This window comes from Medicago sativa, chromosome 8, assembly GCF_051527215.1.
Source record: "Medicago sativa cultivar Bolivia chromosome 8, Bolivia_mono, whole genome shotgun sequence".
In the NCBI taxonomy this organism is placed as follows: Eukaryota; Viridiplantae; Streptophyta; class Magnoliopsida; order Fabales; family Fabaceae; genus Medicago; species Medicago sativa.
In genome coordinates this window covers 71,740,275-71,754,381 of record NC_140756.1, presented here as the reverse complement: position 1 = coordinate 71,754,381, position 14,107 = coordinate 71,740,275, and the positions used below count along the sequence as shown (strand labels likewise).

The 14,107-nt window shown below is 33.6% G+C and overlaps 1 protein-coding gene across 1 annotated transcript; it reads left to right on the top strand.

Annotated features, from left to right (window-relative positions):
- The first annotated feature begins 4,694 nt into the window (after positions 1–4,694).
- On the top strand, positions 4,695–7,394 carry LOC146901177 (uncharacterized). Its single transcript, XM_085734287.1, has 4 exons — positions 4,695–4,968; positions 5,291–5,438; positions 6,736–6,806; positions 6,901–7,394. The coding sequence occupies exons 1-4, from the start codon at positions 4,753–4,755 to the stop codon at positions 7,120–7,122; spliced, it is 657 nt and encodes a 218-aa protein (XP_085590413.1). The 5' UTR covers positions 4,695–4,752; the 3' UTR covers positions 7,123–7,394.
- The last annotated feature ends 6,713 nt before the right edge of the window (positions 7,395–14,107 follow it).

Here is a 14,107-nt window from a genome sequence, read left to right as displayed (position 1 = left end):
ATTTTGCTTATATTTTGAAACGGAGGGAGTATTACTATTTTAGTTTTATGTTTACATGTTATTGTTTATAGTTTGTTTTAGCTGCCCACCCAAACTATTTTTTCTGGCTCCGCCACTGCTCTTCTCCCTTTCAAACTTCTATTCCCTTAACCCAGTGGGAGTTAATCACGCTCGGTGATGGCGATTTTCGCAAGTGTACGAAATCGTGCAAGTAGTAAAGTAAAACAGTAAAACCGAGTGTCGAACTCGAGGATCGCGTTATACTATTGAATCGTATTTAAGACTTAATTGAACAAAAAGTTACAAAGTTTGTTTTATCGCAATAATGAAAATTAAACAAAGTAAATATGGTTCAAACTTATAAAGAGAAAAGTGTTGGGGATGAGTTTTACTGGATGACTATTTCATGTTAACAACCTAATTATCGCTATTGAATCGACTCATCTAGTTGCTACCGAATCCTCTATAAAATTCGTGCCCTAATTCCTTTGTGACAGAAACGTTAATTCTAAAATAAACACCTAATTCCTTAGTGAATTTTAAGATTAGAATTAAGCATGAACGAACAAGGATTCTCAAATGGTTCCAAGGGTTTGCATCTATTCCTAGATTACAAAGGCAAGGATTTCTTATCTCAAGCGTTTATAAATTCCACTTCCGTATCACAATATAAACCGTAAATCAATTTAAAGGCGGCCAAGCAATAAAAGCATTAAGAACAGAGATAAGAAAAGCAATTCAATGAGTTTCAACGATAATTAAAATTAGGTCATAACAATCATGTTCATCTAAGGTTACTCATCCCCAACAATGGAGGGTTTAGTTACACATAACAATCAAACAAAAGGAAAGAGTAAAAAAGAGATTACAAGAACAATTCATGAACTTTTCTTGATGAATCTCCTCCAATTGTGCTCCTGATCGCTTCCTATGTGTTTTTGTGCCTTTAGATCTCCAAAAACGTGAACCCCTCCTCTGAAAACGGACCTTTCTATTTATCAGCTAGTCAAAATCGGCCCCCGAGCTATAAAAATCGGTGCTCGAACCTCTTTAAGCTGCACAAAATGAGTGGCCAGTCTGTCAAAATCGGGGCCCAAATGGTCTAATTCGGGGCCCGATTTTTCACGTACCAAATTTGCTCTTCTGGTGGCTGGAATTCGGGGCCCGAATGCTTGGATTCGGGGCCCGAATTGGAACTTGCTGGAAATCCGAATTCATCATTTTTTTGTGCTTTCAACTCCCATAATCTCGATAAATTACCCTAAAAATTACATGAAAATGCCTACTAAACTAGTAATGACAGAGTGTCATCACAACCCCAAACTTGCATCGCTACTTGTCCTCAAGGAATCAACTTAAAATGAAAAATGACAGAAAAGTAACAATTACCCCACCAATGATCATGTCAAAAGTTCATCTTCCTTGTTAGCGTTATGATGAGCTAACTTGCTTGGTAACACATCCGTTCCACAACTTCTCGCAACAATTTTGAATGTAACATGGTTCACTCAGTCGACATGTAGAGCTACTATATTACCAAAACTTGAAAAATTTCTAAGCATCAATCAAAGTCAATATTATGTACACACTTTTAAGGACTTTTTAGGTTATAACGGGGCTTAAGTTAGGGGGTTGGATCATTTGGAAAGTAGGTTTAAGAAAAACAATGGAGTTAGACATCATCCTACGGATCTAAAACACACCACACACCCTAACACCAATTCACAATTAAATCCGGGGACTAGAGAGAACTATTAATAACTTGAACAACTGATCACTTATCTTGAAGCATTTTTTTTTTTTTTTGAGCTGCAAATTTGACAATTCAGCTTATTTTTATCATGCTTATATTCTTTTTCAGCACAAAGTGATCTCTTTTTTTTTTCTTTCTCTAGTACCCCTACCCCAAACTTAGAATGTTGCTAGTTCCAAAAGCAACCCCAAACTTAAACTTTTCAAATATAACACACATAAACATGCCTAACTCCAACAAAATTTTGGGTATATTCCTAAGGTCTCTAGGCTTGTAATGTGGTTAGTCACCGAAACAAAAGGGTATAAATCCTAGTGGCTCAACTTGGTTTAAACAACGGATAATTCAATATAAACAACGGTGGGCTACAAAGGCTCAAGGTACAAGCAATTTGCCTTAGTGTGTGTACAATATATGACCAATCAATTACAAAGAAAAATCGCAAATCTCAGAAATAACACCTACATGGAAACACTCATATTTGTAAAAATTGAAAAATAAATTTAGGCTATAACCTTACAAGCTGAGGTTTCTGGAAGTTGTGGCTACCTAAGCATATTTCCTGCCGTACACTTCCCTCAAAGAATCATGCAAGCAACCACCTCCTTTGAACTTTTGACAAACCTTTGGTGAAATCTTTGTTACTGAACTGGTAAAATTCAAGAAAAGTAAATTCATTAAAATCAAACGAGTTCAGATGCAATTACAGATAGGGGGATCATATAATCATAATCAAGACACTTCTCAAGTCTGACTCAATACAAATTGAAATAACAGAGACAAATAACAAAGCAGGGAAATGGATGGGTTGCCTCCCATCAAGCGCTTTCTTTTATGTCATTAAGCTTGACGCATCAACCACTGTTAAGGTGGCAAATATGATACAAAGAACGAATCATCCTTAATGTTTATCGATTCCCCCTCATCTTCTTTCTTTTCCACAACGATCTACAATCTTGAGCTTCTCAAACTCAACCACTTGCTAAAATAACCTTTCACATTGACTCTCAAATCTTTCAATTGAACCTTGATTATTATTCATGAATTCAATCAAAACATTCTTGATGTGAAAATTCCTGTCATATGATTCGTTGGGAAGAATTTGAATAGGTAGCATTTGCTCTCAATTATTTTTTTCCATGAGAAACTCATCTTGTGCTTCCAAAACCAATAGATCTTCACCTTCTGGTGGTGGGACATAACAATCAAAAGTGTCACTCTTATGTCCTTCTATACAAAAATCAAATCTATGAGGTAAAAACCGGAGGAGGTCCTTTTCAAATGTATCTTTCATGATCTGCCCCTCCAATATACGACATTGTGCAGTTAGAAGACAAGTTTCAGTTTCTTCCGAAAGTTGTAGAAGAAGATAATCATCAAATTCTTCCATACTATGCGGTAGTTAGTTATCTCAACGAAGAAGAAAAAAAATCACTAGAACTCGACATTAGAAAACTTAACAAATAAAAGTAAAATAAAAACAAAATTTTTATTGCAGAGCAAAAAATTTCAATTAAGCAAAAATAAAATTCAACAGTGATTTAGCAATCCCCGGCAACGGCGCCAAAAACTTGATGGCGATTTTCGCAAGTGTACGAAATCGTGCAAGTAGTAAAGTAAAACGGTAAAACCGAGTGTCGAACTCGAGGATCGCGTTATACTATTGAATCGTATTTAAGACTTAATTGAACAAAAAGTTACGAAGTTTGTTTTATCGCAATAATGAAAATTAAACAAAGTAAATATGGTTCAAACTTATAAAGAGAAAAGTGTTGGGGATGAGTTTTACTGGATGACTATTTCATGTTAACAACCTAATTATCGCTATTGAATCGACTCATCTAGTTGCTACCGAATCCTCTATAAAATTCGTGCCCTAATTCCTTTGTGACAGAAACGTTAATTCTAAAATAAACACCTAATTCCTTAGTGAATTTTAAGATTAGAATTAAGCATGAACGAACAAGGATTCTCAAATGGTTCCAAGGGTTTGCATCTATTCCTAGATTACAAAGGCAAGGATTTCTTATCTCAAGCGTTTATAAATTCCACTTCCGTATCACAATATAAACCGTAAATCAATTTAAAGGCGGCCAAGCAATAAAAGCATTAAGAACAGAGATAAGAAAAGCAATTCAATGAGTTTCAACGATAATTAAAATTAGGTCATAACAATCATGTTTATCTAAGGTTACTCATTCCCAACAATTGAGGGTTTAGTTACACATAGCAATCAAACAAAAGGAAAGAGTAAAAGAGAGATTACAAGAACAATTCATGAACTTTTCTTGATGAATCTCCTCCAATTGTGCTCCCGATCGCTTCCTATGTGTTTTTGTGCCTTTAGATCTCCAAAAACGTGAACCCCTCCTCTGAAAACGGACATTTCTATTTATCAGCTTGTCAAAATCGGCCCCCGAGCTATAAAAATCGGTGCCTGAACCTCTTTAAGCTGCACAAAACGCGTGGCCAGTCTGTCAAAATCGGGGCCGAATGGTCTAATTCGATTTTTCACGTACCAAATTTGCTCTTCTGGTGGCTGGAATTCGGGGCCCGAATGCTTGGATTCGGGGCCCGAATTGGAACTTGCTGGAAATCTGAATTCATCATTTTTTTTGTAATTTCAGCTCCCATAATCTTGATAAATTACCCTAAAAATTACATGAAAATGTCTACTAAACTAGTAATGATAGAGTGTCATCACTCGGCATTTTTTAGCGCTACTCACGCTGACACTTTCTATATCGGTTCAATCATTTTTTAAGTCTGTTCAACCGATCTTAAAAGTGTCCGCATGAGTTAACTAGCGCTGAAAATTGTTTAGTGTCCTGGGTAAAGGGAATGAGCAATTTTGAAAGGGTGAAGAGCAATTTTCTAAAATATATGTACTTGTTTACAAATTGGGCCTACAATAAACCATATCCCAAAAAAAGCCCAATTTTCTTTCACTATCTTCACTCACCAAAGTGTCTTTGAAACGAAACCTGAAAGAGTGAACAATGGCAGAAGAACCAAACAATGGCTACTGTAGCAGCAGTGGCGATGAAGACGGTGACGCAGCATGGAGAGCAGCCATTGATTCCGTTGCCGGAACCTCCTCCTATGTCACTTCCTTCTTGAATGGATTTTCCGCCACCAACAACAATGACACCAAGAAGAAGCATAATGATAATCAAAACCCTAAATCCCCAAAGATTAAGCACTACCAACTTAAGGTCCAATTCTAAATTTCTCATTTTTATGCTAATTAAGTTGAAATTTCTAATTAAACTCTATTTATTTATTTATTTATTGCAAAAATAAAATAAAATTAGGATTTTGGTCTTTTTTCTGATTACCATTGCCCACAAAACAAAATTCAGTTTTTATTACCAAGTTCATGTTTTTTTGTTACTGGAATTTGAATTACGTTTGTGGGTTTTTTCCTTCTTTTGCAAAATTGCAAATTATTGTTCATCATTTATAGTTCTGTACTGTACATTTTTCTTCTCATGGTTTTTGGTTTAGATGATTTATGTTGTGTATGTTTATTGGCAGGCACAAAAGCTTTTGGATGACATAGTGGAAAATACAATTGAGATAGTGAAAGAATCTATTCCTGTCCTAGATGAGGATCCTAATGTCGATGATTGCGGCATTCGCCTGTTTAGACATTCTAAACCAGGAATAGTTTTTGATCATGCAGGTAAATTGGCTTGTTAAATCAGCTTCAATTCTATGATATAGCTATAAAAAAGTTGATTTTAGATTTTTGATAGTTTTGGACTTTGCTGGTTGGTAATGGTTCCTATTTTTCTTTTTAAAAGTTGTTTTTTTGTAGTGTTTCTGGTAATAGGTAATCACTAACCAGTCACCATTGTTCTTTGACATTTATATACAAATTTCTCTGAAACAAGAAAAAAGCTGAATTGGGTAAAAGCCACTGATTGGGCTGTAAGCAAAAGCAGAAGTGCTTTTTTTTTCTTTCTTTCTATCTTTCAGAATAGTACTTATGCTTACACACCCTGCTCTTTGTCTGTGGTTAAGAAGTGGAGCCCAGATCAGCATGCCATGCATCTCTTTATTCATTCTGGAATCTTTTGTTTGATTGTTGTCATCAGAATTCAGAAGATAATACTTATTTTACATTGTTTTATGCATGTTATATTGCAATGTGGTACTGCATTTCTATAATCTGTTGACTAGTTTGTTAACCACTCTGAGAGGTTATCATTGTGCATAAGTCACTACAGAAAAGCATGCTTTGGGGGACCTATGCTATAACTTACTGCTGGATTGCCAACTAAACCTGAATAATGGTCCAAGCTATTACTTGGATTGGACCAGTGTTTGTGACATTGATTTGGGATGATCTTGATTTTATATAATTGATTATGATTAAAAAATGAATTTAGTTAAACAATCTATGCTGAAATTTTTTTCTCAAAAATAAGTTTGAAGTGAAACTTAGTTTAAAAACTCAAACACAACAGCAAAAGCATTATTTTCGCTGTTTCAAAAAAAAAAAAAAAAAACAGTAAAAGCATTATTTTATTAGAGACTAAATTCATTTTGGTTTGGAGTAACCATAAGTCAAATTCTCTACAAAATCCCATTTCAGTGGAGTGAATGGAGGTTTTTCCGTCGTTGGTGCTAAGTCGTAACAACTTTTATTTTTTTGACAGGCCGTAACAACTAGTTTACTTGTAGTAATATATTTTTAGATATTAATGGTTTGAGGAACTAAACACAAACACCTTAAATTTGACGCAACATGTTGCCATGATATGGTGTGCAACCCAGCTGCCAGACTGATTTTTATTTTTCACATTGACACAAACTGGTTACATTATGGGTTTGATGGAAATTCAAGATAATTTTTTACTTTTAAGTTAAATAAATAGTGTAAGGGGTTGAAAAATTATCAATTTTGTGATTTATATTGCTATTTTACCGAATCACATTTGCATATGTTGTTTACGCTTACATCTATGTGGCTGCAGATGAACCCCAACCGCCAAGGAAACGACCTAAACTTGTTCCGGGAGAAGATATTGATGAGAAATCAAAGAAGGTGTAATAGTTAATCCATAGATGTATGTGCATGTTGTTTAATTATGATATATTTTGTTTGCTATTTTCTTAATGACTATTTGCTACCTCAACAGTTTAGAAGACGGATTCAATCTATTGCTGTAGATGGAAAAGATTTAATTGCTGCAGCAAATGATGCATACAAGAAATCATTGGCTAGACTAGAAGCTAAAGATGCAGCAGCAAAAGCTAAAGCCAAGACAGAGGAGGAAAGAATTGAGAAATTGAAAAAAATTAGGGGAGAAAGGTGGTTACCATCCATGGCCAAGGAAATGCAGGTTAAGATCAAACACTAATAGTGTCTTCGGAGATGCAGGTCAAACATCAATACTGACATTGGCTTTGAATTATTGTCCTCTTTACTTTAATGTTGTTTATGTGTATGTTGATGATAAAAATTGTTGATTTGTTAGTGGCTTGTTGTACCTCAAAACAATGTAGTTATAAATTATTTATTTAGCTGTAAAAAAAAATATCTTGTATTTTTATCAGTGACGGTAGTTTTTATCGCTGTTTTGTTATTGCAAGGCATTGTTGATCATAAAATGAGCATCGGCAAGTTTTCATAGTCTTATGTGTGCTTGTTATTGTAACAAAAGTGAACAAATGATTTTAAAGTTTTCAGTGGAGGCTCGAGCACCTGCATTCTACAACGTTGTTTCGCCCCTGCCACACTCTCCTTCCTTTTAAGCATACATAATTTTGTAGCTCCCGTTCCAACACTCTCCTTCCTTTTACAAGAAATGGCTCACAACCCCTGCATACAGAAAGAAGTTGAAGACAAACACCTCCCCTTGCAGGTTTTGGCCTTTATCCCCACTGTATGTAGTATTTGGCTTCCTGTCGTTGGTATTGAATCCTCCAACATATCACCTTCCTTCATTGTAACTCTTTGTTTTCAGTGTTTCGTTTTTTCTTGGAAACATCGTGTTTTTTGTATGTGCTATAAATTTTATGTTTGATCCGAAATATATCTTTCTGATTTGTAGTACTTAATTTCAACACACTAAATCCAAAACTATGTAATTTCCGTATGTTGTCTAAGAATGTTTAGAATCTGCATTCTCTATGGCATACAAGAACAATTGGAAGCTTTTATGTTTTTCTTTTAATTTGGTTGTCACTCTATAGCCTTGCAACTTCACCTAGACAAGAACAAACATCCAAAGGCTGAAATTTGCATTGCAGCCTATCTATGGTTAGCTTGTCACTTTTTATGGTTATCCACTTATCCAGGAAGTACTGTATAAATAAATGAGTCAAATGGTCAATAGTTGTAGTTTGATTGAAATTGTGATTGTGTTGGTTGGTTGCGGAGAAAATTGCAGAAAAGAAATTATTGATGGATGTGTGTAATGGAGGTTTTAATTTGTTGGATGTTCGTAGGAGTAATTTAAAACTTTTTTTTTTAATCTTTTTAAAAATTATGGGGGTTGGATGCATGAGTATTGGTTGATACATAGGGTGTAATGGTTTGGTTTGGATCGATTTTTAGTCAAAAAAATGCCGGGGCCAATTTCATTGGTTTGGTTTGGTTTCATTGATCGGATTGTTTAAAAGTACAATTAAAAAAATCCATATTTTGGAATGTTAAAATCAGTTTAGAATTGAACAAAGTTTGAATCACTGATTTTCTTTTTAATCACTGAAATTTAAACTCCAAATTTTTCGAATCTCTAAAATGTAATTAATACCGTAGGATAAACAATGGTATTTCAATGGTTACGTGCATATAAGATAGTTTAGCTGGAATGAGGTACTATTACTAACAAAGCTAGGTCACATATACTTGACAGCTAACATAAACAGAACCAAAACAACCAATATTACAGAGGGTGTTTTTTCTATGATAGATAACAGAAGGCGTTGAACCGATATATGATTTCGAACTGCAGAATTAATAAGTTCCCAAATTTTAGAAACGATACCAAAATCTGCAAAACATGTGTGTGAGTGGAAATGACCAAGTTAAAGAGAAGTTTATGTTGAGCCTAACCATAAGTGTGTGTGAGAAGGGATGATATTAGTAAAATAGGAAATGAGGTTAGCATCGTTTCGGTTCATCAATTTTATGGATCTCAAAATTAAAAACCAAAAAACAAACAAAACTAGATCGATTTAGGCCGGTTCGGTTTTAAACCAGACAAGGTTGAATACTTTTTCGGTTTGGTTTGGTTTGAATTCTCGATTTTGCCTAAATCGCTTACACCCTTGTTGATACATGTAACAAATGTCTCTCTGTCTTTTCTTTTTTTTGTCAAAATAACACCGATCTTTCTTATATTGGGGAGCGGGGTTAGAATTGGTGGAATTTGGAAGTGAAAATTGCTTCATTGACTCATTCATTTGCTATGCTCACATGTCCATCGAATTTGAAAATTGCTCTTTAGGCACCCGTGGTTTGCTCTTAGGTACCACGAATTGACAAAAATACTCCCAGTCGCGGCTAACTATCGTTTGCCCTAGGAATGCTAGTTAACTATTATTGCCAGGAACAACAGTTAAGTATTAGTTACAGGAAAAAAAAACATAGTCTACAGAAAAGCACGAATATAATTGGCTGACATGTAAATATTATCCTAATATTTTATACCAATTAACAGGTAAAAAAAAGAAAGTATATCAATTAAACAAATAACAAGACTATGCAAAAGTATATGAATGAATTGATTAAGATCGAAGTAATCATTGAGAGTAATCACAAATTAGTCTATCTAGATACATGTCAGTCAGAAACACCATCCAAGAAGCAGTATATTATCAAACAAAAATTATCGCTCGTAATCAACAACAAAACATTATCATTCATAATTAAATAACAGTACACCATTCAACATTACGGTAACAATACACACACGATTGAAATTCAACATTACAAAAATTGACAACATATTGCACAACATGGCACCAAATCTCTACTGACTTTACTCATAATTTAAGCACTTGCAGTTCGAACGAACCTATAAATATAGCTTATTATCTTCAAACATCTAGAAAAACATGGATATTACATCACCATCATCCTTATGTTTCTCAGGATGATAATCAATAGTTCATTTGTCGTTATCATTCCCCAAATTTATGCATGATACATGTACAAAAACATGAAACCCAATTTGATTTTCACCAAAATGAATAAAATATTGGTCAAGTTGTGTCTTCAACTCACCCAACTTGTCAATGGGTTAAAAAAAATCTTAATCATCTTATTACAAGCTTCATATCAGACATGACCTTCAACTTTTCCATCTTGAGACACGATTCACTTAATAGAAGTAGATACAAGATAAAATATACGAATAAAATAAAATGAAAAAAAGAACAAAATGAATTATAGATAAACTGTAGACATATTTATATAAAATGTGGTGCAATATTATCCACATAAACTGTCGGTGTTTTGTCTACCATATAACACATAATAGGCATAGTTACATAATGTCAATGATATATTGGTCACGATTATCAACGTCATCCACAATTAGGGCAATATATGGACGTATGAACAAAAATATCTCATCAAATATGAGTAAATTTTGGATTTGGAATCAGATTTGGCTTTGGAACTGTAGCAGGCGATGAATTACCAATACGAGCGCTTTTCCTTTTAGGAAATGACGGCTTTGTTTGTGACATTTGACCATCTGAAAATTGGAAATTAATATGCTCCTACAAAGATGGAGATCGAGTAGTCGAACCATCATTTGGTGTATACCTCACTCTTCTTTTTGCGTCCTTTTTTTGTACCTTTTTAAGAGGTGGAGTCAAAATAGTCGTTTAGGAAATGCAATTTAATTATTTGTTCCTTGATATGCTAATTAATCAACCAGTTTAAACATGGTTCAATCAGTGGAACTATGACCCCAAAGTCTTTCTGATTCCATTCCCGATCCAATTTTTAAAACATTGATTAGAATAAAAAAAAATAAAAGTGAATGATGAGCATTTTATTAGAACAGTAGGAAGAATGAAATATTTAAGAGGTTGATGACTTATTTTTTTTCCAATTACCAATTGTTATAGTTATAAATGGAATTGGGCAAATAAAACTAACCTAAATAAAACTATTTTTTTTTAAAGTGTTATTTTGGGTGAAATAATACATAATGTTTAATTTCATTAGACAATTTTTTAACCCCACCAAAAAGTTAATACTAAATTTGTCCCTGCTAGTATACGGTGAAAACTAATGTACCTGACTTTATATTTTCAACGGAATTGACTAATTTCACTTCACATATATATTAATTAATTTTTTTTTATAAAGTGTTACATTACTAACAAGATCCATTAATTTATTTACAGATAGTCCACATAATTTATGAAGTGTTACATTACTAACAAGATCCATTAATTTATTTACAGACAATCGGTCTCCTCTTTCCAGTAAAAGAGCATAGTTATGTCATTGGCCTTTCAGCCACTTCTCCTCCAGCTGAAAATTCAATTTTCACAATCTTCACGAATTACCAGAAAGAGGAGGTTAAAGCTAAGGCACAACTAGTGATTGACCCTTCAACACCCAAATGGGGTAGGATTCAGCCAAGTTGTTCTCTAACATTAGATAATTTTTATCTGAAAGCCCATAAGTAAGTTATTCCATTATATAAGCATAAAAAAATTTAAATATGCATATTTACTTTATCTACAAAGGATTAAATATTTACCAACACAGAGGGAGGAAGGATGTTACTTTTGAGGGGGGCTATGTTACTGCACCCAACTTCACCGTCAATGGTGGAGTTATGCACAGATTTCCAGGAAGTAAAACGGAAATAATTGGCGGCTTCAAAGCTGATTATTACAAAGGCTTCCAAATTGCAGCAGAAATAAGTGGAACTTATTTAAAAATAAAACAAGAAGAAACTTAAGAAGCTAAGATTGAAAAGTTAAGTAGTACTTCTAACAATCATCATGAGCCCACGTGGACTAAAACTTGATAAAAGCGTAGCTAAGATTGAAAAGTTAAGTAGTACTTCTAACAATCATCAAGAGCCCACGTGGATTAAAACTTGATAAAAACGTATATTAATTAATCCCTAGTTAATTAGAATCCAAATATAAAAGGTTATGTAACTGAAGAGATTTCGTTAGAAATTTGAATATGCGAATTGTATCAAAGATAAAATAACATACAGTAAAGATAATATGTAAAAAATATTTGATTCACTTATTCAATAACTCAATAATTATTATTGTTTGGGTACGGTAAACAATATGTGATAGTTTTGAAGTGCCAACACATTTAAAAATAGTTAATTATTGTGTGTATTATAAATGGTATCTTGAATATTCATGTTATGCTAGTAACACCTCAATAAATAGATGACAGTCATGTCGTTTTTTTTTACTCATGTTTTTGTAATGGTTAAACTTATACTCTATGCTTGGACTCATGATTTTGTTATTGTCACACTAAAAATGGATTTGCCAAGGACTTGTTTTTATGACGTTTCTTGTTTTAGATGAATTGAATTTTTCATGAATGTTAGGTGAAGTTGTTAGGCTAGCATTGAACTTAATAACTAAATAAATATATTGTGAAGTTGCCATGCTTTTGTAATGGTTAATCTTAAGTTTTATTTTTAGACTCGTGAATTTGTTATTGTCACACTTAAATTGTATTTGTCAAGGGCGTATTTTTATGATGGTTTGACCAATCTTTTGAAGTGTGTTTTACGTTTGGCAGCGGTGGTCAAGAAACATTGAAAAACGCTAAACATGATGCATGAATGCACTTGACACAATGCATTAATAGTGGGCAATATATATTAGTGTTACATAATTAGCAAGCGTACTAACTTATATCAAAGTAATAAAATTTATGAGATTCGTATCCACGGGGACTGTTTCAACTTTTACTCGGTAGTAACGCTATTATTAAGGATGTATGTAAAATGGGGGGTGCACTGAGGCAATTGGTTTGGATTGCAAATGTAAATAAAAATGGTTCAGGTAAAATTGGTTTGAGAAATTATATGGAGAGATGACTAGGTCATTCGATTCATCTGCTCATCGCTCATTAGCAACCTGTTTCTTAAGTCTACGAACGCTATAAAGTTAACGACAAAATAACAAAATAGCTTATGTCAATCCCTTGATCCTAAGCCCTCTTTTCTGATTATAATTCCCTAATCCCTTAGGTGAACCTATAATCATCAAATGTTTTAAGTCCGTTAATTCAATTATCAAAACCTAACAACACTCCATCCCTAGATTGTCCGTTAGATTGAACTGTATAAATATGTCAGAGTTACACACTAGTGTCAGTAGTCATATATACTCTAAAATAAGTTATATTTGGTCAGAATCATAAAAGCATTAAGAACGATTTATACTGAATAAACTAGAATGGCATTCATAAAGATTAAGAGTTACATGTTACATAAACATGAGCTAGAACAGAATCATCTCTTGACCTAATCACAAAGGATCTAGCTACTCATGGCTAAAGCATAAATAACTAATATAAAAGAAGGATTCATTACATGAAATTGGTAACCGGATACGAGTTTTGATGCTCTCCAACCTTCTCTCCAGATCTCCAGCTCCAAAAGTACGTTTTTCTCGCCAAAATTTCCAACCCTTGGCTCAGAACACAACTTGGCTTTTATAATAAAAATCTGATTCACGCCAAAATCGTAGTACGATCCTCCAAATCGTAGTACGATTGCCTCATAAATATCAAACCTGAATCGACGCGCCATCGAAATAGTAGCACGATGTACGGAAATCGTAGCACGATGTAAGGAAATCGTACTACGAAATTTTACGAGACAAAATGCCACAAAACTGCTCACAAATCGTACTACGATGCTGCAAATCGGAGTACGATTTCCCACTTGCTTCAGCATATAAAATCCGTCCTTTTGTAGTTTCTAAGTCATGCATAATCACCTGAACTCAACCACAATTGCATAAAAACTATAACAAAAGTTCTATATGACCTAGTGTCATCAATTAGGCAATAACATTCATTTGAAAATTAACCATAATTCCATTAGTTAGAATGTTGACAACATCATTTTTGGGGGGTTAAATATGTTTTCATCTTCGTCGTATAGGTGAGTTCTATTTTTAACCCCCTAAAAAAGTAAATTTTATCCTTAATATATAAGATTTACAATTTTAACCCCTTATGGTATCTAATTGTATAAACATGGTGATGTAACATGATGAGTGACCTTTTATCTAATTATTTTCAAATTTTTATTTCCACACAACATTTATTTAATCACTTATTAAAAACACAAATATTTATAAAAGTAGATTTAAAAACTT